Source organism: Lithobates pipiens, unplaced genomic scaffold (genome assembly GCF_037356315.1).
Source record: "Lithobates pipiens isolate NorthernLeopardFrog02 unplaced genomic scaffold, aLitPip1_a1.2 Scaffold_27, whole genome shotgun sequence".
Taxonomy (NCBI): Eukaryota; Metazoa; Chordata; class Amphibia; order Anura; family Ranidae; genus Lithobates; species Lithobates pipiens.
The window spans coordinates 23,622,298-23,649,458 of NW_027507788.1; the positions used below are offsets into that span (position 1 = coordinate 23,622,298).

Here is a 27,161-nt window from a genome sequence, read left to right on the forward strand (position 1 = left end):
TTGTCAGTTAAAGCGATGCAGTGCCGTATTGTAAAAAGTGGCCTGGTCATTAAGGGGGCAAATCCTTCCTTAAAGCAGGAGTCCACCGGGACTCCGCGTTTTTTTTTTTTTTTGTTTTAAAAGCCAGCAGCTACAAATACTGCAGCTGCTGACTTTTAAAATAGTGACACTTACCCGTCCAGCGCGCCCGCGATGTCGGCACCCGAAGCCGATGTGTAGATCGTATGTCGGGTGCTGCCGCCGCCATCTTGGGTATGGGAATCAGGAAATGGAGCCTTTCGGCTTCATTTCCCGGTTCCCTACTGCGCACGCGCGAATCGCGCTGCGCAATAAGGACGGTCCCCGCTGCCTCTGGGATCTGTGTGTTTCCCAGCAGGCAGCGGGGCACTTGCGGAAAGGGGCGGGCACTTGCGGAAAGGGGCGTAATATACGCCCCTTTCCGCAGAGAGCTATCCTGGAAGTGGGTGCAGAATACCTGTACTGTACAGGTATCTGCACCCCCCTCCCCCCTGAAAGGTGCCAATTGTGGCGCCGGAGGGGGGGAGGGTTCCGATGAGCGGAGGTCCACTTTAGGGTGGACCTCCGCTTTAAGTGGTTAAAGGTACGGGACACAATACCAGTCAAAGCATATTACTGTACAGTGCTTTTCACCCCCCACATGGGCATTTAAAAAAAAGTGTTACAACCTGGTGTCTAAATAGATTGAACTGGTATTTTAGATCAGCGGTCCCCAAACTTTTTAGTAACATGAACCAAGAGGTAGACTGGATATTCACTGTGTCTGTCCTTGTCCTTAGGCCCCCTTTACACCACAACCCCCTTTACAGTGTCCACGGTCCCCCTTTACATCACAGCCCCATTTTACATTACAGTGCCCAGGGCAATAATGTAATGGAAGGGGCACTGTGTAATAAAGGGGATACTGTGATATAAAAAAGGACTGTGCACTGTAATGATTGCAGTGTCCTTTTACAGGGCAATCCTCTTTATATCACAGTGTCCCTTGCAATCACAGCCCCCCTGTCACAGTGACCCTTGCAGTCATGCCCCCTCCTCTCTCCTGCCCCATTTCAGTCTCTGCCTCCCCTGCACAGTCCTACCTGTGGCAGGATAGAGGCAGTTTTCAGCATCGTGTCTTCTTCCAGGTCTCCCGCTGCCGCCGATGTCAACCTGTCAGCAGGGCAGGGGTCGGGGAGGAGATGCAGATTTAGATGGAGGGCGGGAGCTGCCCAATTTATGTCAACAAGTGGGTGATTATCCACTTGTTAAAGCGGTAGTAAAGTAATTTTATTTTACTTTACCTACAGGTAAGCTTTATTATAGGCTTACCTGTAGGTCAAACTAAAATATCTCCTAAACCTGTATGGTTTAGGAAATATTCCCCTTGCATGCAACCGCTGACTTCACCGGCGCATGCGCTCTGAATTTCCCGGCTGAAAGGTCCGGTAGATGCCGGACCTTGCCAGAAAGAAGTCTCCCGCACGCAAGCACGGGACTGACGACATTGGGACTCTGGCCACTCGCAGCGCCGGAGCCATGATACCCGGAAACACCCCGAGGGAAAATGTCAGCTCCCTCGGCGTGGACTGAGATCACCTGCAGACGCCTCATTCTAAGGTAAGTATTTCACAATGAGCTAGTATGTGGTGCATACTAGCTCATTATGCCTTTTGTCTTACAGGTTTAAAAAAATAAAATAAAAAAATAAAATAAAAAAATATGCGGGTTTACTAGCGCTTTAATATGAAAAACGCCAAGCTCCTGCCACCCCCTGTTGTGCTGACAGGATGACATCAGCGGCGGGGCAGGAGACTTAGGAGAAGACACACGGGCTCAGAGAACACAACAGGGGATGAGCAGAATCCACGGTCTGTGAATGAATGAATGACTTGTATAGCGCTACCTATACAAACTGAATCGCCTCAGGGCGCTTTTCTTGCCACCGGTGTCCATCTGCAGCTATTTATGCGGTCCTTTAACCTGTAGAGTCCCGACACACTTACAACATACACATACACATATTATGGCCAATTTTTTTTTTTTTTGGACAGGGTCTAATTAACCTACCAGCATGTCTTTGCAGTGTGGGAGGAAACCGGAGTACCCGGAGGAAACCCACGCAGGCACAGGGAGAACATGCAAACTTCAGGCAGATAGTGTCGTGGTTGAGATTTGAACCAGCAACCCTATTGCTGCTAGGTGAAAGTGCTAACCACTACACCACTGTGCTGCTCTGTGATAGTCCCGCCTGGACCGTGGTCGCCGATCACCTCCCGCTATGCGGTCCTGCCATGGATCGATACCGATTTGCAGCCCGGGGGTTGGGGGACCCCTGCTTTAGATCACTAATCTACACAAAATAGAATGAAATAACTTTTGTTCTATTAAATGATCATTACTAACAAAACATAACAGTCGTTTAAAATATGATGGTTATGATATCATTAAAGTATATCTAAAAACCCAAGAACAAAAATGTCATAAACTGAACCTAATAATGTTAAGGTGGTGGCTGCATATTTTTTCCCCCTTTTCATCGTAAGAAAAAGCCCAAAAATCCCAAATTTTACACCAGAACAGTATAGAAGGGAAAACACCAATCAGTGACTTATAACAAAACTCGTAAAATAAAACCACTGCTCCATGCGGATACACTGCTCTCCGGTTCCTGCACACTTACAAGATGGGAAGAAGCCATGCTCTTGGAAAAGCTGCATGACCAGAGCCCGCCGCTGATCCAAAGTCCGACGTAAGGAGGAGTATGGGACCTTATCATACTCCAGCTCTGCCAGCATATCTTCTGCCTCGCTGCCTGTGAGGGGAAACCAGATTACAATCTATGATGCCAGAATAAAGAAGGGGGAAGAACAGCCGCCCATAGTGGACAGACTGAGGAAGAAAAGGGAGGAGCAAAAGGGGATCATACCTGTGCGATCAAACGTGAAGATGTCTCCTTCACACTTGGCGCTCTTTGGGGTGTTCGGCTCCGAGCTGCAGCTAGAACGCCTCCTCATTTTCCTCTTCGGAGAGATGGGATCCTCTGTAGAAGAGTCCAAGTCTGGCAGGTAGGAAACAAAAAACTGTGTGACTTCATGTCATTTCTTTTTAGTCCATACAAAACCAATCACTGCACAATGATAAAAGAATAATATAAAATCTCATAAGTCCCATTTATAAATCTACATGGACACAGCTATATTTCTTCATGCCGGCTCTCTTTGCTGCTTAGAAGCACAGTGGTTGTGGGTAGGGTTGCACAGCTACCGGTTTTTATTGAGTATGAATACGGATACCATTGTGGTGCAATATGAGCCAATACCAAGTGAATTCAAAGAATCGCATACGAGTCGAACATGAATGCAGTGCAATTACTGTCCGAATCGCAAGCGGTTTCCAGCACCATTCCTGTGTGAACCAAGGCTGAAGTCACTATGACAAGTCGGGGTTCATACGGAAGCGGTGGGGAAACCGTATGCGATTCTTTCTAGTGCAATTTGAGCCCATTCATTTTGTATAGACTTAACTCGCACCACAAAAAGGTCTAGGTCTCAGGTACCGGAGCATTTGCATAGTTCAGTGCAACCCTCGTTGTCGGTCATTATCCTTTTATCTTACTAAATGTTTTCCAGACATTTAGTCTACTGGATAACAACACATTTAAGTCAACAGAGATTGCAGGGAAAACTCCAAAATAGGTAGTAGAGACCACCTGAGAAAGCAAGTCTATTTATGGATGCTTGACCTGTGGCCCTCCAGCTGTTGTGGAACTACAAGTCCCAGCATGCCTATGCCTTTGGAAGTCATGCTGGTAACTGCCAGCCTTGCAATGCATCATGGGACTTGTAGTTCCACAACAGCTGGAGGGCCATAGGTTGAAGTGATTGTAAAGTCTTGTTTAAAAAACAAACATGTTATACTTACCTCCTCTGTGCACTTGGTTTTGCACAGAGCAGCCCCAATCCTCCTCTTCTCCAGTCCCTCTTTGCTGCTCCTGGCCCCCCCCAATCAGCAGCTTCCTATGGGGGCACTGGAGCAGAGTCACAGCTCTATGTATCCATTCAGACACAGAAGCCTAATCCGGCACCACCCCTCCCTCCCCTGATTGGCTGACCGACTTTAATTGACAGCCGCGGGAGCCAAAGGCGCTACTGCTGTGTCTCAGCCAATCAGGTAGCATGTCCTGGACTTCGACGGAGAGAGATGGGGCTCAGGCAAGTAATTAGGGGGTTGCTACACACAAAAAGTTTTTTTTTTATCTTAATGCATAGAATGCTTTAAGATAAGAAACCTTCTGCCGTTACAACTCCTTTAAGTACCCATGCTACAATCACTTTAAGCGTAGGCACATACTAGAGCTGCACGATTAATTGTTAAAAAAAATCATGATCTCGATTCAAACCCCCTCACAATCTCTATGCAGATTTTCCACACTCATTCATGTAACAAGTGTAGAGTTCTTTGCTCACTCAGCTGTATAAATAATAAATCGGGCAGTCTGCCAAGTTTTTCACAACATTTATAAACATTGTAGCTTTTCGTTCTTAGATCGAACGAATGAACTTGGTCTGACATGAGGAAAGTTTAGCCACTTAAAGTCTAAAACCTTTCCTGGCACTTGTATTTTTTCTAGAAAATTACTTGGAACCTCCAAACATTATAATATATATATATATATATATATATATATATATATTTTTTTTTATTTTTTTTTTTACCAGAGACCCTAGAGAATAAAATAATGGTTGTTGCAATTTTTTATGTCACACTGTATTTACGCAGCGGTCTTTCCAACGCAATTTTTTTGGGAAAAAATACACATAGAGTTAGCCTGTTTTTTTTTGTGTGTGTGTGCGATGTGAAAGATGATGTTGTTACGCCACGAGAATTGTGATCTATATTCTAAGCAAAAAAATCATGAGTCTTATTTTAGCCAGAATCGTGCAGCTCTAGCACATACCTGTAGAATTCTTGCGCTTCTTACGGTAGGAGCCCAGGATAGCCCGAGGAGAGGTGGCAAGAGACTGAAGGGTGGGCGAGGGCAGCACCTCTTCCGGCTTGAACTCTGGGAGCTCTGCAAATCGTTCCTCAAAGTCCACCTCAGACAAGACCCTGCTGGTGGAACAACAAGAGATGTCAGTAGCTTAGAACAAGTGTGTGCTCATTCATAGAAATAAGCAATGTGAGGAAAAGATGGCCACACATTGGAGATACTGGGCAACATTGGCAATGAAAATCAGACCCCTGGACAAGTTGTGGTAGACGGAAGGCAGCAAAGTGCACAGAAACAGCCTTCCAGGGAATGATTTAAAAATGGATGGTGAAGGGGCCTCAAACACACCAAGAGCCAGAAAGGACTCACTTGTCAACAGAATCGAATGTCTTCTTCAAGGGTGGAGGCCGCAGTTTGGGTTTTTTCACTGGTCCGTCCTTTCTGTCAGAAGCTTCAGGAAGTGGTCCTCCCGCTGACCGACCAGCCTCTCCTGGAGAGCCACCGATACTGCTGGATGCAGGTGGTGGAACAGGCGAAGATGGTGGAGGTGGAGCAGGCGCAGCGGGTGAGGGATCTAAACGGCTCTCTGGGACTGTGCCCTTCCAATCCATTGAATACTATGTAAAAGACAGGAAACAAAGAATTAATTGCCAGCGATGTTAAACCACTAGGAGAGGTGATAACAGTAGAGTAACCCAGAGATGACCACAAGTCTTCCCAGACAACGCCCCAGAAAGCTCAATAATACAGAAAGAGCTCTGGCCCATCAAAACCCGCCTTCCACATGTAATGTCTTTTCTGCAATAAAATAAACCTACCTGACTACTTGCAGTCTTCCGTAGAATATACACCGAGCTGCGCATGCACAGCTCAGTTTACAATTCCAGCACAGATCATGTGTACCAGGATGACTGAACTACTGTGCATGCTCAGAAGTGATGCCATCTCGCACCAACCAAAGAAGGTGGCTGCAGCATGGCACCCAGCAGAGAGTAGTTACATTGTTAGTCTGGTTAAAAAAAAAGTCCATCCAGTTCAACCAATAGAAGAGAAAAAATAAAATAAAAAATGTATATATATATATATATATATATATATATATATATATATATATATATATATATATATATATATATCTAATATTACATATATCGAATATTACATATATATATCGAATATTATATATATATATATATATATATATATATATATATACACACACACACACACAATATATATATATGTGTGTGTGTGTGTGTGTGTGTGTGTGTGTGTGTGTGTGTGTGTGTGTGTATATATATATATATATATATATATATACATACACACACACATATATATATATATACACACACACACACATATATATATATATACATACACACACACACACATATATATATATATATATATATATATATATATACACACACACACACACACACACATATATATATGCATACACACACACACATATATCTATATCTACATACACACACACAATCCAGAGCAAGGCAAAAAACCTCAACAGAGCATGATCCAATTTGCTCCAGCAGGGGAAAAAAAATCCTCCCTGTTCCCCCGAGAGGCAATCTGATTTTCCCTGGATCAACTTTACCTATAAATATTAGTATCCAGTTATATTATGTACATTTAGGAAATAATCCAGGCCTTTTTTAAAGCAATCTACTGAGCTGGCACCTCTGGAGGGAGTCTATTCCATATTTTCACAGCTCTTACTGTGAAGAAACCTTTCCGTATTTGGAGATTAAATCTCTTTTCCTCCAGATGTAAAGAGAGTGCCCCCGTGTCTTCTGTGATGACCTTAAAGTGAATAACTCAACACCAAGTTCACTATATGGACCACGTATGCGTTTATAGATGTAGAAGATGGACCTTGGAAACTTGTAGGGGAGGCAGTACTGCGGACTTTAATTCCACTTTATATGGAGCTCCTGACATGCTACAATATATATGAGGTACCTACATGCCACCCATGGTAGAAGTGTAGTACCTGTAAAGTCAGTTCAGATTTTGCTTTAAAGTGTTACTAAACCCAGGACCCTGCATTCACTAGATCTGTCTTCCGCAGTACAGAGAAATGCAATTATTTTAGTAAATATAAACTGCTAAATACCTTTTCTCATCAGCAGTATATAGCAGTCTTGTGACCTTATCAGTGTCCGGCCGAGCACTGGTTAATCTTGTATGAGGAGTTACTTATTCTAACTGTCCTGTGAGGCTGCAAGACCCCTGACTCTGTCTGGACAGTGCCGATTGGCCCTGTGCTGATCAAATGCACCCCCTCCCCCCCCCCCCCCCCCCGAGAAAAAAACCTCAGTCTCTAGCAATTCACACCAAACTGAGCATTTGCAGAATGTCTCCAAGGCTCTGTAGTATTAGCAGATAGATTGGGGGCAGTAAGTAGGGGAGGATCAAAGAGGACAGAGCAAACAGCCTTTTTACACAATGCAGAGGATGAATCCCTTCCACAGTGACTATAACAAGTATGCTTTACTACACATACAGACTAATTTTACTGTTGTGGGTTTAGTGATACTACTAATTGCACACAAAATTATGTGTAAGCCTTGTTGAAAATATAGGCTGGCCATAGATTGGAAAAAAAATTGGAAAAAAAAAATAAAAAAAACAAACAGGTTCTCCTAGCCACACAAGCAAGATGGATGGAGGTATATCTCTATGCTGTGCTACTGTATTCACACAGCAGGGACTCTTCCGCTGATCAGAGCTGCTAATTGATTGAACATTTTCAGACATTCCTGTTGGACAGAAATCTCTGGTAAATCTCTGCTGAGTGGGAATGGCTATAGGTGAATCAAAATTCGACTGGTTCCTGCTGAACTGGCCAAATTTTGATCCCTCTATGGCTGGCTTTAATTGAACCTCGAGTGCTGGTTCACACTACTGCGACTGCGATTCCCGTTCCCGCATTGCATTAGGAATCGCAGGCTGTTCACACTGCCCTATGCAGAACGCTGCGGATGTCAAGAGAAAGTTAATGACACCCCCAGATTGACAGTTTGCACTGCGATATGCGAACCAAACGGTGCAGGAATGCGATCAGATTCCAGTGTGGACCAAAAATTAAATAAAGGGTCCTGCAGCATTCTGGTGCGAATGCAATGCAAATTCAGCCATACAATCTGTGTGGCTGAATTTTGCATCGAACAGACATCACGTGATCTGTCTAACATCGCACCAGTGTGAACTCAGCCTCAACCAGCAGCATCATTCTAGCAATTGTAGGTTCTCCAACACTAAGAGCTGGTTTCAAAAAAAGAGACTAGATTGCAAGCTCTTCTGCTAGGGTCAGGTCTTATACATAGTTAGTAAGGTTGAATAAAGACACCAGTCCATCCAGTTCAACCTGAGTGTCTACAATTGTCCCTATCCCTGTACATTGCACACTCACATCAGTCCCTACCCTCAAGGAGCCTACAATGCAAGGTCCCCATTCATATACTAGAGCCAATTTGGGACAAAAGCCAATTTACCTACCTGCATGTCTTTGGAGTGTGGGAGGAAACTGGAGTACCCGGAGGAAACTCACGCAGGCACAGGGAGAACATGCAAACTCCAGGCAGGTAGTGTCGTGGTTGGGATTCAAACCAGTGACCCTTTTTACTGCTAGGTGAGGGTGCTGACCACTACACCACTGTTACCTCAGAGGTCTGCTGTGTTGTCCAATGAACATTTGTAAAAAAAAGCGGACAGTCTAAAAGAGACCACAAAACGAACAGATCCTCTACCTGACTGTCAAAGAAATCCCTGATGTGCATTTGTCATGCTGACATGAGTTTACTGACAGATTGTTGCAAAACCTAATTACATACATTTGTCAGGTCTGAATATAGCCAAGGTACGGGTGGGTGGGTTTGAGTCACTCAGGCTGTGTATAAATAGAATTAACTTGACGTTACTAATTACCACGGATTCCTTCTTGATGGTGGGAGATGGTGGCTCCCTTTTGATGTCAGACAGCCCGACAACTCCACCGTGTAACGGGGACCCAACTGATTTCTCCTCGGTTGCGGACTTCGCCCACGCGTCTCGTGACGAGCGCTCTTCTGCAGCTGTCAGCCTAGGCTTCCCCGCAGCTAAATCCCGAGGCGGAGCGGCAGGGAAAGCACTAGATGAAGAGGATGATTCTGTGGTAGGCTCCCGGCCTATGGATGCCCCTCGAGGTTCTGCTGTGTACCTAGCACAAAGAAATGGAGGAGACAGGGTGATGAACCTTTATAGTCAAACGCACCGAGGTCATAGAATGCAACTCATACCAACTTTTCTTTTTTTTTTTTCTTCGCAGTTTTGTATATACAGTGGGGAAAATAATTATTTGATCCCATGCAGGTTGTGTATGTTTGCCCTCTTACAAAGAAATGCAGGGTCTATAATTATTATCACAGGTGTATTTTAAATCATAGAGACAGAATATCAACCAAAAATCCAGAAACACCACATGATACAAATGTTATAAATTGAGTTGCAGTTCAGTGAGTAAAATAAGTATTTGATCCCCTACCAACCAACAATAATACTGGCTTCTCACAGACTGGCTACACTATGTGGTACACAGATAGTCCCTGTCAATTTAAAGCGGGGTTCCACCCTAAAGTGGAACCTCCGCTGATCGGATCCCTCCCCCCCTCCGGTGTCACAATTGGCACCTTTCAGGGGGGAGGGGGGTGGAGATACCTGTCAAAGACAGGTATTTACACCCACTTCCGGGCATAGACTCCCGTGGGAGTCTATGTCATTTCCTGCCCTGCCGCGCTGTCTGCTGACACACACACGGGTCCCAGTGACAGCGCAGAGATTTCCTATTGCGCTGCGCGACTCGCGCATGCGCAGTAGGGAACTGGGAAGTGAAGCCGATTCGCTTCACTTCCTGATTCCCTCACCTAGAATGGTGGCGGCAGCAGCCAAGAGCCGAGCGATCGATCGGCCTCGGCATCACTGGAACCCGGGACAGGTGAGTGTCCATTTATTAAAAAGTCAGCAGCTGTAGTATTTATAGCTGCTGGCTTTTAATATTTTTTTTTTTGGTGGAATCCCTCTTTAAGAAGGTGCTCCTAATGACAACCTATTATGTGTATAAAAGACTCCTGTCCACAGAATCTCTTTCTTCCATTCAAACCTCACCATCATGGGCAAGACCAAAGAGCTGTCAAAGGCCTCAGGGACAAGATCATAGACCTGAACAAGGCTGGAATGGGCTACAAGACCATCAGCAAGAAGCTTGGTGAGAAGGAGACAACTGTTATAGCGATTATTCGCAAATGGAAGAAATACGAAATAGCAATCAATCGCACTCGGTCTGGAGCTTCACGCAAGCTTTTCGCCTCATGGGGTAAGAGTGATCATGAGAAAAGTGAGGGATCAGCTCAGAACTACACGGGAGGAGCTTCTGAATGATCTCAAGGTAGTTGGGACCACAGTCACCAAACAAACCATTGGTAACACAAATGGGCCACCATGGATTCTGCAGTGCCCGCAAGGTCACCCTCCTCAAGAAGGCACACATACAGACCCATCTGAAGCTTGCCAAGGAACACCTAACTCAACCTTTCTCAAACTTTTTAACACAGAGGAACCCTTGAAATAGTTCTCTGGTCTCGGGGAACCCCTGCTAAAAATTAGAAATCTACAACTCATGATACATTAGTGTGATGGTCAGTGAGAAGTATGGTCCTTACACTTGTGGGCATTGGGAAGAATTACCTCCTTACAGATATCAGGAAAGATCAATGGTGTCGGTGGGAACTTATCTGAGAGGCAGAAATTGCCAAATGCTGAAGGAACCCCTAGAAACCTCTGGAGGAACCCTGGTTGAGAATCACTGATCTAAATAATTCTAGGAAGGATTGGGAAAAAGTTCTGTGGTTATGAGACCAAAATTTAGCTCTTTGGCATTTACTCGACTCGCCGTGTTTGGAGGAAGAAAAATACTGACTATGACCCTAAGAACACCATCCCTACAGTCAAGCACGGAGGTGGAAACATTATGCTTTGGGGCTGTTTCTCTGTTAAAATGACAGGCCAACTTAGCCACATTAAGGGGCCAATGAATGGGGCCATGTATTGTAAAATCTTGGATGAGAACCTTCTTCCCTCAGCCAGAACACTGAAAATGGGTCATGGATGTGTCTTCCAGCATGGCAGTGACCCAAAAGATAACACCAAGGCAACAAAGGAGTGGCTCAAGAAGAAGCACATTAAGGTCATGGAGTGGCCTAGCCAGTCTCCAGACCTTAATCCTGTAGAAAATGTATGGAGGGAGCTGAAACTTCAAATTGTCATGAGACAGCCAAGAAAAAAAAAAAAAGAGTGGACAAAAATCCCTCCTGAGATGTGTGCAAACCCGGTAACCAACTACAAGAAACGTCTTACCTCTGTGCTTGCCAACATGGGTTTCTGCACCAAAGTACTAAGTTGCTTGGGGATCAAATACTTATTTTACTCACTGAACTGCAACTCACTTTATAACATTAATATCATGCGTTTTTTTCTGTATTTTCGGTTGATATTCTGTCTCTATCATTTTAAACACACCTATGATAAAACAATATAGAGCCTTCATTTCTTTGTAAGTGGGCAAACGTACAAAATCTGCCGGGGATCAAATAATTCTATTCCCAATTGTGGAGGGGAAGTGTCAGGAGCCCTGTCAGTGAGGGTGGACCTCCCCAACAGGGCAAAGACAGAAATGAAGACACTTCCCTTATTCTCGAGCTGCCTTAATAAAAAAAAAACAAAAAAAAAAAACATAAATCGGCCAATCACTGCAAAAACTAAAAAAAGCTCTTGTAGCAATACTCAACTTTTCTGGCGTAGTCTCCTGTAACAAACCCCCCCCCCCAAACTCTGATTCAGCACCAAAGTGAATAGTGTTCGGTGTCATTCAGCCTACTTCCTGTGAGCCCAGGGCGGCATTGTCACTTTAGAAACACTGAGATCAGTGTCAGAAACTGATGAAATATTTTTTTTATTTTTTTACCATGACTACAGTGACAAGGATCACCTGCTATACAACTTGCTTCCTGTCATTCTTTGTGCAGCTCTGCCCAAGGTCTTAGGCAGGAAATGCCCACCGGAAAAGGAGAGGCAGTATAAAAGATGCAGAATAATAACAATGCAAAGCTCTTGGAGACAAAGCGCACAACTACCAAAATACAAATACTAATAATTATACCATTAACTTATATAGGTTGCCCTCCTGTTGGGCGCTTTCATATCGGTACATTTAAAGCGGACCTCCACCCTGAAGTGAAAGTTCCGCTCATCTGATCCCTCCTCCCCCCTCCGGTGCCACAATCAGCACCTTTCAGGGGGGAGGGGGGTGCAGTTACCTGGATAATCCAGGTATCTGCACCCACTTCCGGGACAAGACCGCTGCAGATGCCCCGCCCCCCCCCGTTGTGTTCTGGGAAACACACAGTTCCCAGGACACAGCGGGGACCAGCAGAGACGCACAGCACGACTCGCGCATGCGCAGTAGGGAACCGGGCAGTGAAGCCGCAATGCTTCACTTCCCGATTCCCTGACAGAGGATGGCGGCGGGGGCAGCAGAGAGACGAGCGATTGCTCGTCATCTGCCGCCAACATCGCTGGACCCTGGGACAGGTAAGTGTCCATTTATTAAAAGTCAGCAGCTGCAATATTTGTAGCTGCTGGCTTTTAATATTTTTTTTAACCACTTCAATACCGGGCACTTAAACACCTTCCTGCCCAGACCAATTTTGAGCTTTCAGCGCTGTCGCACTTTGAATGACAATTGCGCGGTCATGCTACACTGTACCCAAATGAAATTTGTATCATTTTTTTCCCACAAATAGAGCTTTCTTTTGGTGGTATTTGATCACCTCTACGGTTTTTATTTTTTGCTAAACAAATAAAAAAAATACCAAAAATTTTGAAAAAAAAAATTTTTTTTTTGTTTCAGTTTCAAAACTTTGCAAATAAGTACGTTTTCTCCTTCACTGATGGGCACTGATGGGGTTACACTGATGGGCAATGATAAGGCGGCACTGATGGGCACCGATGAGGTGGCACCAATGAAGTGGCATTGATGGACACCGATATGTGGCACTGATAGGCGGCACTGATGGGTGGCACTGATGGGCGACACGGATGGGCACTGATGGGCACTGATAGGTGGCACAAATTGGCACGGATTGGCATGGATAAGTGGCACAGGTGGGCATGGGCTGGCGGCACAGGTGGGCATGGGTAGGCGGCACAGGTGGGCATGGGTAGGCGGCACAGGTGGGCATGGGTAGGCACTGATAGGCGGCACAGATGGGAACTGATAGGCGGCATTGTATTATAATATATTGCACTAATGGATGCCAATCAGTGCCAATCAATAATGCATGCCAATCAGTGATGCCCATTGTGGGCACTGATTGGCATCCATTATGGGCACTGATTGGCATCCATTGTGGCACTGACTAGAATCCCTGGTGGTCTAGGGTGGCATACCTTGTCCTTGGCATCCCTGGTGGTCTGGTGGCGTCCCTGGTGGTCCAGTGTGGGCATCCTCGGGGGGGGGGGGGGCTGTGCTGATAATCGATCAGCACAGACCCCCCCCCCCCCTTCAGAGGAGCAGCCGATCGGCTCTCCTCTACTCGTGTCTGACAGACGCGAGTGAGGAAAAGCCGATCACCGGCTTTTCCTATTTACACTGTGATCAGCCGTGATTGGACACGGCTGATCACGTGGTAAAGAGTCTCCGTCGGAGACTCTTTACCGAGATCGTAGTTTCCGGGTGTCAGACTGACTTCCCGCAACAACGATCGCCGCGATGTGCGCCCCCGGGGGCGCGCAGCGGCTCATAATCCTGATCACGTCATATGACGTCCGGTCAGGATTATGAAACCACTTTGCCGCCGTCCATTTGCTATAGGGCGGGCGGCAAGTGGTTAAAGGTGCAGAACCACTTTAAAGTGAACCTGGTATTACATCTCACAATGTTGTCCTTAATGTAACGGATGATTGTTTCACTGTTTACACAAATTACATGACATGAACACAGTCCTCAATTGAAGTGGTAAATGGTGTGGTGTGACTGTTTTGTATGTGTTAATAACAATGAAACCTTTAATAGTAAATACCCAATAAAAAAAAAAAAAAAAAAAAACTCAAAAAGAGAATATCTTTCTCATGAGGAAAAACAATAAAAGTTATTGGTGGCTATTTCTTTGCCCCCTGATTACTTGTTGGTTACAGCTGTCATAATACTGGACTCTTGCTGCCTGTTCTATAGCCGAAAGATGCCTACAACACGGGCCTAAATTGCCGGAAGGGCATCCATGTACGTCCTCCCGTGCATGTGATGCCTGCGGGGCATGCGTGGTATTCTCTGTGATCATTGAGTCCATGAGACTCGGCTGATCATAGATCGGAGTAAGGGGCCGATCCTGACCTCTTAACACATGTGATCAGCGGTCAGCCAATGACAGTTGATCGTGTAATGTAAACAGAACATTGTAATGGGCTTATAAAAAAAAAAAAAACAACACGATTACCATCTTGCGTAAATGGGACATCGGTCCCACACACTCCAGACCCACTGCTGCTAAGCAGAGCCACCTACCAGTGCATATCAGCACTGATAAGCAGTGCCCATCAGTGCCTCCCGATCAGTGCAGCCTATCAGTGCCTCCCGATCAGTGCAGCCTATCAGTGCCTCCCGATCAGTGCAGCCTATCAGTGCCTCCCGATCAGTGCAGCCTATCAGTGCCTCCCGATCAGTGCAGCCTATCAGTGCCTCCCGATCAGTGCAGCCTATCAGTGCCTCCCGATCAGTGCAGCCTATCAGTGCCTCCCGATCAGTGCAGCCTATCAGTGCCTCCCGATCAGTGCAGCCTATCAGTGCCTCCCGATCAGTGCAGCCTATCAGTGCCTCCCGATCAGTGCAGCCTATCAGTGCCTCCCATCAGTGCAGCCTATCAGTGCCTCCCATTCAGTGCAGCCTATCAGTGCCTCCCAATCAGTGCAGCCTATCAGTGCCTCCCAATCAGTGCAGCCTATCAGTGCCTCCCAATCAGTGCAGCCTATCAGTGCCTCCCAATCAGTGCAGCCCATCAGTGCCTCCCAATCAGTGCAGCCCATCAGTGCCTCCCAATCAGTGCAGCCCATCAGTGCCTCCCAATCAGTGCAGCCCATCAGTGCCTCCCAATCAGTGCAGCCCATCAGTGCCTCCCAATCAGTACAGCCCATCAGTGCCTCCCAATCAGTGCAGCCCATCAGTGCCTCCCAATCAGTGCAGCCCATCAGTGCCTCCCAATCAGTGCAGCCCATCAGTGCCTCCCAATCAGTGCAGCCCATCAGTGCCTCCCAATCAGTGCAGCCCATCAGTGCCTCCCAATCAGTGCAGCCCATCAGTGCCTCCCAATCAGTGCAGCCCATCAGTGCCTCCCAATCAGTGCAGCCCATCAGTGCCTCCCAATCAGTGCAGCCTATCAGTGCCTCCCAATCAGTGCAGCCTATCAGTGCCTCCCAATCAGTGCAGCCTATCAGTGCCTCCCAATCAGTGCAAACTATGAAAATGTTTTTGTTTGTTTAGCAAAAAATAAAAACTCCTGTAGTGATTAAATACCACCAAAAGAAAGCGCTATTTGTGTAAAAAAAAAAAAAAATAGTCATATGGGTATAGTGTTGCATGACTGCGCAACTGTGATTCAATGTATGACAGCGCTGAAAGTTGGCCTGGGCAGGAAGGAGGTTTAAATAACCAGTAAGCAAGTGGTTAAAGGGCAAGTCCACTGTGAAGGAGGGATCCAAATTAGAGCAGCATGTACATTACTGAGACCCCCCTTCCCCCCCATCAGCTTCCAACACTATGAGGTTAATTTATGAAGACTGGAGGATGTAAAATCTGGTGTAGCTCTGCATAGAAACCAATCAGCTTCCAGGTTTTATTGTCAAAGCCTAATTGAACAAACTGAAGTTAGGATCCGATTGAATGTTGCACTCTCCAGTATTAGTAAATCAACCCCTATATGCTTATTCTAGTCCAGTGATGGCGAACCTTGGCACCCCAGATGTTTTGGAACTACATTTCCCAGGATGCTCATGCAGTCTGCAGTGTAGTGGAGCATCATGGGAAATGTAGTTCCAAAACATCTGGTGTTCCAAGGTTGGCCATACTGCTCTAGTCGGTTCTCTAGCCTAGTATAGAAAGCTTCTCTGGCAACAGATCAACAGGTGTTTGAGGGCTCCAAGAATGGTGAAGAATGAAGATACAGGCTGGCAGAACCAAACCAACCAAATCACCCAAAAGAGACTTCCTGAAGAATTATAGCAACTGACATTTTTTTAAAAATCTTTCTGAGACTTTCTATGAGGTTTATGGACTGAGGCCCATGGTCTGCAAACTTGCTGTGGTCAAAACAAGAGTTACACCATCTTTAATTTCAATTAGTATGGTAAAAAGAGGGGGCAGAAAGACCCAAAACTCACAAGTGGACAGGAACAGTCTGGAAATGACTGGTGATGTGTTGAGAGCATCCAAGACTTACAAGAAGCCAGAGGCTAAATGGTACTGAGCATAAGCCAAGCTAATTTTTGGGGCAGATATCTGGGCCCGTTCCCCTTAGGAAATGTTGTAAAGCTTCTTACTTTGGTTCAGGTGTCTCTTCACAAGGTGGCAGCGGCGCAGGGCGGGAAGTAGTGCGCACACAGGGTGAGGGTGATGTAGCCTCATATGACCCCACCGGAATACTGGCAATGGTTGCCTTCACTTTCTGAGGAGGCTTAGAGAGGTTCCTCTGAGATTTGGGAGTCACCAAACTGAAGGTAACAGAAGAGGCTGCAAAAAAACAGGACATGCTGCTTGAGTAAAAGTTGTATTAAATAAAGAAAAATCCTAACAATCAGCAACTGAATTCATTACATGTAACCACTTAAAGAAGAGCTCCAGTCAAAATAACACAGTAGCTGCTGACTTTTGATATGACGACACTTACCTGTCCAGGGATCCATCACTGGCCTCCCCTTCAATTCTTCAAACCGATTCAGGTGCAGGCGCTGGCATCTTGACCAAGGGAAGCCAGCAGCTGAAAGTGGGAGCACGTGCCTGCCAAAACCAGGTACCTACTCCCCCCAAAAAGGGCCAAATGTTGCAGTGGATGTAATGGGGGAGTGTGCAAACAAGAGGAACTTCCCCGTTTGGGTGGAGCTCCACCTTAAAGCACAACTAAAAGGGGTTAAAACGTACCTTTCCAGCGCCCCCTCGCCGCCATCTTCTACTGTTTGCTGGTTTTTGCCATCTTCATTGGCGAGATGGTGTCATTCCTGCGCAGAAGCTATTCATCCTGGTACTCAGACCAGCCCGGATCTGTGAGCTGACCTCTGCATGCGCAGTTCAGTTTCCAGCGATGGAGAAGACAGCAAGGTAAGGGCATTTTGTTGAAGAGACATGGTCTCTTCTGCAATAAAATCCTGCCTGCTCACTGTTACAATGAAACGTCAAATCTGCTCTAACGTGTTTACCCCCCTATACTTCTCAGGTAGAGGCGTCTAGGATTGGTGAGCATGTGACCACTGTGATTGGGTGTCAGAGTGGTCACATGATCGGGAGCCAGTCCCACTAACTACCGATCATTAGTGTGGATCTGGACATTCATTGACAACTTGGTCTCAGTGCTGCAAGCACGCTGTGTGCACGCCCTCAGCACAAAAACACTGACCGCCCAGCAATGCATATGTGTGGTGCTTGGCCGTTATAATCCACCCTTTTGTCGCCGCATGTATAGGTTATGCGGGCGTCAACAGGTTAAGAAGAAAAAGCTCTATGGTTAAATGTATAGAGATGTATTAATCTGTCTTTATATATAACAAAGCACTCAAAACTGCATGTACTTTTCATACATTGTGAACAGCTGTGGTAGTATTTATGAAAACTGCATTGGGGTAATCTTAAATGGGAAGTTAGATGCAGACAGTGCTTTAGTCCTCGTTCAGAAGGTCGCTGCCACCCTGTGTGCATTTGGGGCCATGCGCTCGCTCCTGCTCAGCTGTCAAATTGTGACATGCGGCTGTTTTTGTGCAGCCACTGAATCTACCTCTGTAAGCAGCCGAGGGCAGATACAGAAGCCAAAAAACGCACACCTCCAGCATACAGTATGGGTGCCAGCGGCCATCTATTCAGGGCCTAAAAAGCTATTAACAGAGGTATTATTATTTTTAAAAATGCGTACCAGTGACGGTGGTGACCTGTGATGTACTGCCCACTGTACATGGCACAGGTGGGGCACTGATTGTCGAAGGGGTGCTGATGGCTTTGGTCAAGATGGTGGTTGGTGCAGCAGGCACGGTACCTGTACCGGCCACAGTGCATACTAAATTCTGAGCTGGGGAAGCAGCTGCCACAGTCAGTGTACTAGACCCGATTGTTGGGTATATCGCTGTTAAGACTTGGCTGCCACAGGTGGAGGGTACAGGTGGTGTGGAGGCCGGAGACACGGTGACCTGCCCGGGGGCAAGGATGTGGCTCTGCCCTGTAATACAAAGACCAGAAATAACACAAAACAAATCATTATTAAGCAAGCCATACAGCTGTTCATACTCATGCTATTAATGAGAATGAATGAATTCAAAAGCACAAAAGCATTTGGATGAACTGAAGTTTCCTGAATGTTTCAGATTTATATTAGCAGTTACAATTACTAATCTAAAAGATATAGAGGGGGGGGGGGTTTGGTAAGAAACACATGCACCCCCGCCTTTGATTCTTGCTACTGCTGGTCATGCTCACTGCTTACTTTGGCAGTTTTGTGGGTTTTCTATACAAGAAAAGACTGAATGCATAAATACTGCATCTTCCCCCTATTGCAGTTCTAGGACAGTATCTCTTACCTGCTAGTAGTGGTTGGACTATGGCCCGACCATTAGGACTTATGGTGGTGAAGCCAAGTGCCATGGAGCCAGTCCCTAGTGAAGGCTGGACACAATGGCCAGTGCCTGCTGTCACAGTCTGGGAGTGTGAACTGGTGGTCACCAGGGGAAGGGTGCTGCCTGCTGCTGAGGGGACATATGTGATCCTGTACAGAGAAAAACAATACAGAATATTAGGACATAGAGATATATATACACATACACACACACACACACACACACACACACACACACACACACACACACACATATATATATATATACATACATACATATACACAGCCATACCCATCAGTGTCTTGTATAACCACTTGCCAACCAGCCATGTACCCGGTACAGTTTTTTTTTAGAGCCAGCGGTTGGCTCTCATGTAACAGTACGATATGTTTGGTATCTATATACTCGGCATAACATTTTTTTTTTTTTTACAAAAAAAAAAAAAAAAAATGTATTGCGTTTTTTTGCATTTAAGCCGTTTTTAAAAGTAAGCATTAAAAAAAAAATTCCCCAAAAGTTGCATTTGAAAAACTGTGGCACAAATACCGGGTGACATAAAAAAAATTCAAAACTGACCAATTTATTCTCTAGGGCTTCTGCTTTAAAATAAAAATAAAAATTATAATAATGTTTGTGGGTTCCAAGTAATTTTCTAGCAAAATAAATAAATAAATGATTGTTAAATGTGAACAAAAAAGTGCCAGAAAAAGATTGGTCGTTGTGGTTGTCAAGCCTCAAGGTTTTGCACCTTAATGCGTTAAGTTGAAAAACCTTCCCCCTTTTTACTTACCTGAACATCCGATCCAGCTACCTGCGGCTTCAGCCGCTGTCCCTCTGCTCATTGGACAGATTGATAGCAACAGGAGACATTGGCTCCCGCTGCTGTCAATCAAATCCTGGGTCCCGCTGTCTGTATCAATGGACAAAACAGTTGTAATTGCGTACAAAGTGTTAGCTGGACTTATGTAAACTCCATTAAAAACAACATAATTGTCTAAGACCGCCTTGTCCACCATGATGATGTGCAGAGGGAACAACACAGTCACCCGTCAAAGGGAAGTTGAAGAAGAACAGATCTACTAGCAGGATCAACAGGCAATAAAAGCCATTTCACAGCGAAAAAGCAGAAAAACAAAAAGTGAAGTGTTAATGCCAGCAATGGCAGCATAGTATGCCTTTTTTGTAGCCCATATTTCTACTTTAAAAGAAACATATGGAATCTGAAAAGTGAAAAAATATATGCCAGCTATTAAAGAGGAAGTAAACCCTGATGAGTTTACTTCCTCTTTCATTCCCTGCAAAGGTAAAGCATAATGGACTACTATGCATCGCATAGTAGTCCATTATGTGTCACTTACCTGACACGGGAGCCAGCGAAGTCACCACTGTCCCCTGTAGTCCGGCGCATCCATCTTTTCGGTGGGTCTCGCTGCTCTGCCGCTGTCATTCGGCGAAGCCGCGATGATGTCACTCCCGCGCATGCGCACAGTAGCCGCCACGCTCGGCATACTGCCGTTGACGGCGGCACGCTCAGTGCGCCGCTGTCTACAGCGAATGCGCCATAGACAGCGCTGCCTGTCTTTCGGTAAATATCTCCTAAGGTTTGGGAGATATTTCTTGGACCTACAGGTAAGCCTTAATCTAGGCTTACCTGTAGGTCAAAGTGTGTTGTAAGGGTTTACAACCACTTTAATTATTTAGAAGCACCTCTTCTGATTTAGTTTCCCTTAAGCCGGTCATAGATGGTTCAGATCAAGAGATTCGAACCATGTATGGGCAGGTTGAACACACCCAAGTTGGCGATATGGTCACTTTAACATGTTACAATTTATATAAAATGTAAGTGACTGGGTATATAAATCACAAAATTACATCACAGCATTAAAAAATCTGAAGTTTGCGTAAAAAATAAAATAAAGAGACCATCTAGTTCAACCGATACATTTAAAAAAATAAAAATAAATGACCTAGTTGATGATGGTAGGATGACTTTCTGTGGTTGGGATGCTGCGGCTACAACTGCTGCGGTTGCCATGGTGACAGGGATAGCACTCTGGAGTGTTGAATTGCCCGGAGTCACTAAGGCACTCTGCTTTGGAACTGGCGGTTGCACCACGGGCATTGGAGTGATCTGTATAATCTGAAAAAGGACAAAGCAAGAAGACAATTGTAAAGGAAAAAAAGATGCTTGCTACTGTGGCACACCTGCTATGGACAAAGAAATAATGATTTGATCAATCTATGGCCGGGTTAAGTTACAAAGTCAAAGTTTACACATGACAGTTAGACCCCTTTCACACTGGGGTGTTTTTCAGGCACTTTAGCGTTAAAAAAAAGCACCTGAAAAGTGCTTGAAAGAAGCCTCGTCTGCAATACCAATGTGAAAGCCCAAGTGCTTTAAGAGCCATTTCCCACTGCCAGCACCCGAAAAACGCCCGTAAAGCGGCACTTAAAGTAGCAGCGCTTTACCAGCGTTTTTGGGGCGCTTTTAAACCCTGCTAGTGGCCAAAGGGTTAAAAGCGCCCACAAAGCGCTGCTGCCAAAAGCGCTTCCCATTGATTTCAATGGGAAGGGGTGCTTTAGGAGCGGTGTATTCAGTGCTCCAAAAGCGCTGCAAAGAAGCTGCTTGCAGGACTTTTTTTGACGCCCTGCCAGTGCAGCGCCTCAGTGTGAAAGCACTCAGGCTTTCACATTGGGATTGCAGTTGCGGCTTCATTCAGGCGCTTTTTTTTAAAGCTAAAACACCTGAAAAATGCCCCAGTGTGAAAAGGGATCTCAGTGTGAAAGCACTCGGGCTTTCCCATTGGGATTGCAGATGTTTTGTTTTTGTTTTTTTAACGCTAAAGCGCCTGAAAAGCGCCCCAGTGTGAAAGTGGTCTAAACACTCTGCATAATAGTACTTAATGATCCAGGGCCGGTGCTGAACAGAGGCAGGGGAATGAAAGAAAAGTTATGATGTGGTGGGGTCGAGAATTAAGGCAAACCTATTGCTTTGTCCCAGTTGAGCAAAGTGATTGTAAAAGCTTGTTGTTTTTTTTTAAATAATAAATATGTTATACTTACCTCCTCTTTGCAGTTGGTTTTGCACAGAGCAGCCCGCATCCTCCTCTGCTTGGGTCCCTCTCTGCTGCTCCTAGCCCCTCCCTCCTCTGAGTGCCCTTCCGCCAGCTTGCTACAGGGGGCAGTCAGTGCTCCGGGTATCCACTCAGACACGAAGCCCAGACCTTGCCCGCCCACTTTCTCACCGGATTGGCTGACTGACAGCCGCGAGAGCCAATGGTGTGGCTGCTCTGTCTCAGCCATTCAGGAGGAATGTCCCGGATGGCTGAGGGGATCGTGGACATCACTGAAGAGAGAAGGGGCTCAGGTAGGTGCTGGGGGGCTGCTACACACAAGCCTTAACATTTTCCTGGTTAATTTCAGAGAGAGCGAGAAAAAAAAAAAAAAAGACGGGCGGGATTCAGTGTGGCTGATCCCTGTGGTAGCCAATCAAAAGCTGCCACAGTGATCAGATGACCCAGAATCGGGTGTTCTGGGCGCGGAGCTCTCAGGTAGATCTCAGTCTCGGTACTAGGGGCATGCGGCACGCTCCCAGCACAAAGGGAGATATGAAAATACGCAGCCCCATGGCAAAAAGCCTAGTGCAGCGGGGCCGCATTTTTGTGTTACTTCGGCGTCAAGGGGTTTAAAGGATTAGGAAACAAGAGAAAGGACCTGAAAATGTGAGATATAGATTATATATATATCTCTATATATATATCTCCCCTCTCAACATTGTAAGGCAGTGAGTAAACTGTCGGTGTTATATAAATCGTTAATAATAATATATATTTTTTTATAATATAAAACCACTGACCTTGTTCGCAGGCTGTGCACCATTCTGAACCGGGAAGGGGGATGTCATGAGCGGCAGCTGGGTTGTAGTAGGGCCCGTCCGCACAGTCACATGAGGCGTGGTAACTGGAACAAGCATCTTGCCCTGAACAGGAGTATTTGGAGACAGGATTCCTGGAGCAGAAAGCAGCTGAGTGCAGCTCCCAGGTGAAGGGGCAGGAGACACCGACTGGGCTATTAGAGCATGGGAAAATTATAAAATAGATCAAAGTGAATGGAGAAGAAAAGAGGAGGCTGATAAAGAATATGAAAGAAGGAAAGGAGAAGGAAAAAAGCAGAATATTGATAAAGTGAAGGGAGAATGAGGCGGAGGAAGTAGAAAGCAAAAGTAAATTTTACATAAAACTTCTTACCTTTGGCAGTTGCTGACACAATGCCCAGAGACGGGCTAGCAGCTGGACCAGGCTGGACAATTGGAACAGCTTGAGGGGTAGCGATCACTTTAGCATTTGCAGAAGGAAGGGTGAAGTGGATGCCTCCTGGCAGCTGTTGTGGGATGGTGGGCAAGATGTACTGCACTTGGGTGATGTTGCCTCTCTTACTTGAAGCAGGAAGCAGCTGTTGTGGCTGAAGTATGCCCAGAGGTACTGCTCCATTGGGGCTGCCTGCAGGATTCTGGGTAATGAACTGCAGTGCGGTAACAGGACCTGCCCCATTTCCTGAAGTGGGTGCGGGCTGTCCGTAGCTAGGCGCTCCCACCAGCAGGTTGGTTACGAGCCCACCAGCGGGTTTGCCCTGTGGGTGGGGAGAGGCAGGAGATGTCAGATGTTGAACTTGCTTCCTGTCGTGAGCATAGACAACCCCAATGCCCAGCGGGGAACCAGGTATACGACCATCACAAAGTTCACTGCTACTGCTGCTTCTGGCAATGGGTAATGGTTTACTTGCAATAGGAACTGGTGTGCTGATAACTGGTTTGACTACATTCGTAACTACAGTGGAGGCTTGCTTAAAACCAGGAGGTAAAACTCCAAATCCTTGTGGCCCCGAAACAAGTACAGTTCCTACTGCAGGGACAGAAGACCGACCATCAGGTGTTCCTCTCTGCCCATCATAGGGTTTGGATATGGGGGAATATATAGTGCTGGAAAAGTGTGGTGAGGGCACACTGGGCAGGACAATGGTTTGGGTTGCAGTGGATGAGATGACTGATTGAGCAGGGTACTGATTCGGGGGAGGCACACCATCCCCCACCATCTTCTGTCCTGCACCATCTACACTGCGTTTCCTCTTGTAGCTCATGGCAGGGTCGACCATAGTGAAGCGCACTTCTGAAGTTCTCCTAGCTTGATGTTGGGTAGGTGTACGAGGAGGAGGAGGAGGCGGCTTGGCAGGAGGCAGTGGAGGGTACCCACGGGGGAAGGAGGCTTGTGGATGGTCACTAGGCTTCGGTGACTGAGCCACATTCATAGCTCTATCTGATTTGAAGTCCTCAGAGGAAAGTGTAAAACTTCCAGAGTGTGAGGAGGAACGGATGACGGGCGAAAAGACACCTTGAGGAGCCACCTAGAGATTAAGTAAAAAGGAAAAAAAAATGTATATATAAAAAAATATTTATAAGTGTGTGTGTGTGTGTGTGTGTGTGTGTACAAAAATTGCCATTTTCCCTCCCCAGTGTCATGTGACTTGTTAGCATTACAAGATCTCAGGTGGGAATGGGGAGCAGGTGTGTTAAATTTGGTGTTATCTCTCATACTGGTTACTGGAAGATCAACATGGCCCCTCATGGCAAAGAACTCTCTGAGGATCTGAAAAAATAATTATTTTTGCTCTACATAAAGTTAGCTTAGGCTATAAGAAGATTGCTAAGACCCTGAAATTGAGCTGCAGCACAGTGGTTTAACAGGACAGGTTCCCCTCAGAACAGGCCTCGCCATGGTCGACCAAAGAAGTTGAGTGCACGTGCTCAGCGTCATATCCAGAGGTTGTCTTTGGGAAATAGATGTATGAATGCTGCCAGCATTGCTGCAGACGTTGAAGGGGTGGGGAGTCAGCCTGTCAGTGCTCAGACCATACACCGAAGAAGGAAGCCTCTTCTAAAGATGATGCACAAGAAAGCCCGCAAACAGTTTGCTGAAGACAAGCAGACTAAGGACATGGATTACTGGAACCATGTCCTGTGGTCTGGTGAGACCAAGATAAACTTACTTGGTTCAGATGGTGTCAAGCGTGTGTGGAGGCAACCAGGCGAGGAGTACAAAGACAAGTGTGTCTTGCCTACAGTCAAGCATGGTGGTGGGAGTGTCATGGTTTGGGACTGCATGAGAGCTGCCGGCACTGGGGAGCTACAGTTCATTGAGGGAACCATGAAGGTAAACATGTACTGTGACATACTGAAGCAGAGCACGATCCCCTCCCTTCGGAGACTGGGCCGCAGGGCAATATTCCAATACGTTAAGGACCCCCAAACACACCTCTAAGGCGACCACTGCCTTGCTAAAGAAGCTTAGGGTAAAGGTGATGGACTGGCCAAGCATGTCTCCAGACCTAAACCCTATTGAGCATCTGTGAGGCATCCTCAAACGGAAGGTGGAGGAGCACAAGGTCTCCAACATCCACCAGCTCTGTGATGTCGTCATGGAGGAGTGGAAGAGGACTCCAGTGGCAACCTGTGAAGCTCTGGTGACCTCCATGCCCAAGAGGGTTAAAGTGGTTGTAAACCCTTACAAACCACTTTGACCTACAGGTAAGCCTAGATTAAGGCTTACCTGTAGGTCCAAGAAAAATCTCCTAAACCTACACGGTTTAGGAGATATTTGCCAAAACACAGGCACCGCTGTCTACGGGATTGACAAGGTTGACCAACTTCTGTCACTCAAAACTGGTTTCATTTTATTGGAGATTTCTAAAACTATTGCAATCCTTGGTATCCAGTAAGATATGTGATTACAACGGCTCTCCTGCTGCTCCTTATCCTCCTTCCAATGCATATTTCTCTGTACGTAATGCTTCTTGTAGGTGACCCTGGCTTGGAGAAGGTTGTGATTTATTTCTGCAAGGTCATAGATATGTAGAAGTCTGTGGTATGATTGAGGGGCAGTGTAACGAGGCTTGGGAGTAGGTGTTCCTGGATCCTCAGGTAAGTGTGGATAGGTGGTGTGCGACATACCTTGCTTTCTGCTTCATCTCCTGATACTCCTTCACTGTCACTGTCTGTCACCCGTTCCTTACATTTCAAGTCTATATCTGCACAGCCATAGCCGTCATCTGCTGGAGAGAAGATAGAGATCATGAAATAAAGGAAAATGCAAGAAAATTATTATTACTGTAACAAGCCGCGTCACAGGCTCTGATCACTCACCAATAACGTCATCGTCTCCTTCCTCCTCACAGATGACCATCCTCTCCTCGTCACTGGTCATGTCCTCGCTGGCTGTGCGTTGCGAGCGGTAGGATGCAGGAAGAGGCGGGCAAGCTCTGGAAGTGGGACATGCGGCGTTCTCGCTGTGCGCAGGCATTGGGAATGATGAAGGCTCTGGGCCACCAAATGCTGCCTTCTGATTGGGATACGGAGAACGACTTGAGCACATCTGTGAGTAATCACTACAGTTGTAACATGTCACCAATAATGTGGATGAACTACCCATCAGCTTTAAAAGGACAACTTTACAAAAACTAAATACGTCCTTAGTGCAGCATGTTCTTTACAGTGCCAAAAAAAATAAAAATTTAACCAGCCAACAAAAGTAAAAATCGGTTACCTTTTGTACCACCACATCCAGTTGCCTTAGATAAAGTTGCCGAAGACCCTTCAGCATTGAGCACACTTCTGCATGTCAGATGTCCGACACCTTACTGTGCTCTTTAGTTACTTCACAACTGTGTGCTTTGTGATGTAGGTGGATGTAAAATGAAACCACACATAGCTGCTGGTTCCAGCATTTTGGTTTTGGCTGTGGCATTCTCCTTGTCTATCTATCTGCAAGGTGATTGATTGTGGCCAGACTCTGTGTGGAGATCAAACCCGATTTAAGCCAGCCAAGCCTGCAGTCTCATTCTTGTGATAGATTGTGTAATACGTGATCAAGCTCCCAGTTTGTCGACCCTGCTAGATTGGATTACCTCGTTGCTTAGTTCGCGCCTACCCTGGGGTGGTAGCCAGGCACTATAGCAAGTCCTGGGGGCAACTGCGTACCGGCAGGCCTGCTTGCCTCATGGGAAAGGGGGCTGCTATAGATGAAAAATACAGAAGCCAGATGAGTTATTTGTTCCTAGATAACTTGAATTAAAAAATTACTTACCCTGCTCTAATATTTTAATCTTTGTTTTGTATCTATTAAATGACAGGTTACTATTACTGTCCAGAACACAGTTCAGTTTATTTAGGTTCATCATCTTTGAATTACTTGAATTGGCA

The 27,161-nt window shown here is 46.0% G+C and overlaps 1 protein-coding gene across 9 annotated transcripts in view; it reads right to left on the reverse strand.

The window, feature by feature from the left end:
- Positions 1-27,161, reverse strand: part of CIC (capicua transcriptional repressor) — a 240,222-nt gene that overhangs the window by 927 nt on the left and 212,134 nt on the right. For 4 of the 9 annotated variants that reach the window (XM_077456632.1, XM_077456631.1, XM_077456624.1 and 1 more), the window contains exons 9-21: positions 26,106-26,334; positions 25,914-26,014; positions 23,158-24,310; positions 22,767-22,978; positions 20,878-21,050; positions 18,875-19,059; positions 18,217-18,516; positions 16,637-16,826; positions 8,942-9,212; positions 5,360-5,607; positions 4,958-5,112; positions 2,927-3,058; positions 2,681-2,812 (exon numbers count right to left, since the gene is read on the reverse strand). In XM_077456632.1, coding sequence (XP_077312758.1) covers positions 2,681-2,812; positions 2,927-3,058; positions 4,958-5,112; positions 5,360-5,607; positions 8,942-9,212; positions 16,637-16,826; positions 18,217-18,516; positions 18,875-19,059; positions 20,878-21,050; positions 22,767-22,978; positions 23,158-24,310; positions 25,914-26,014; positions 26,106-26,334 — 3,481 coding nt within the window. The remainder of the gene's footprint in view (positions 1-2,680; positions 2,813-2,926; positions 3,059-4,957; positions 5,113-5,359; positions 5,608-8,941; positions 9,213-16,636; positions 16,827-18,216; positions 18,517-18,874; positions 19,060-20,877; positions 21,051-22,766; positions 22,979-23,157; positions 24,311-25,913; positions 26,015-26,105; positions 26,335-27,161) is intronic. The other 5 variants (XM_077456625.1, XM_077456627.1, XM_077456628.1 and 2 more) reach the window with 5 other exon arrangements.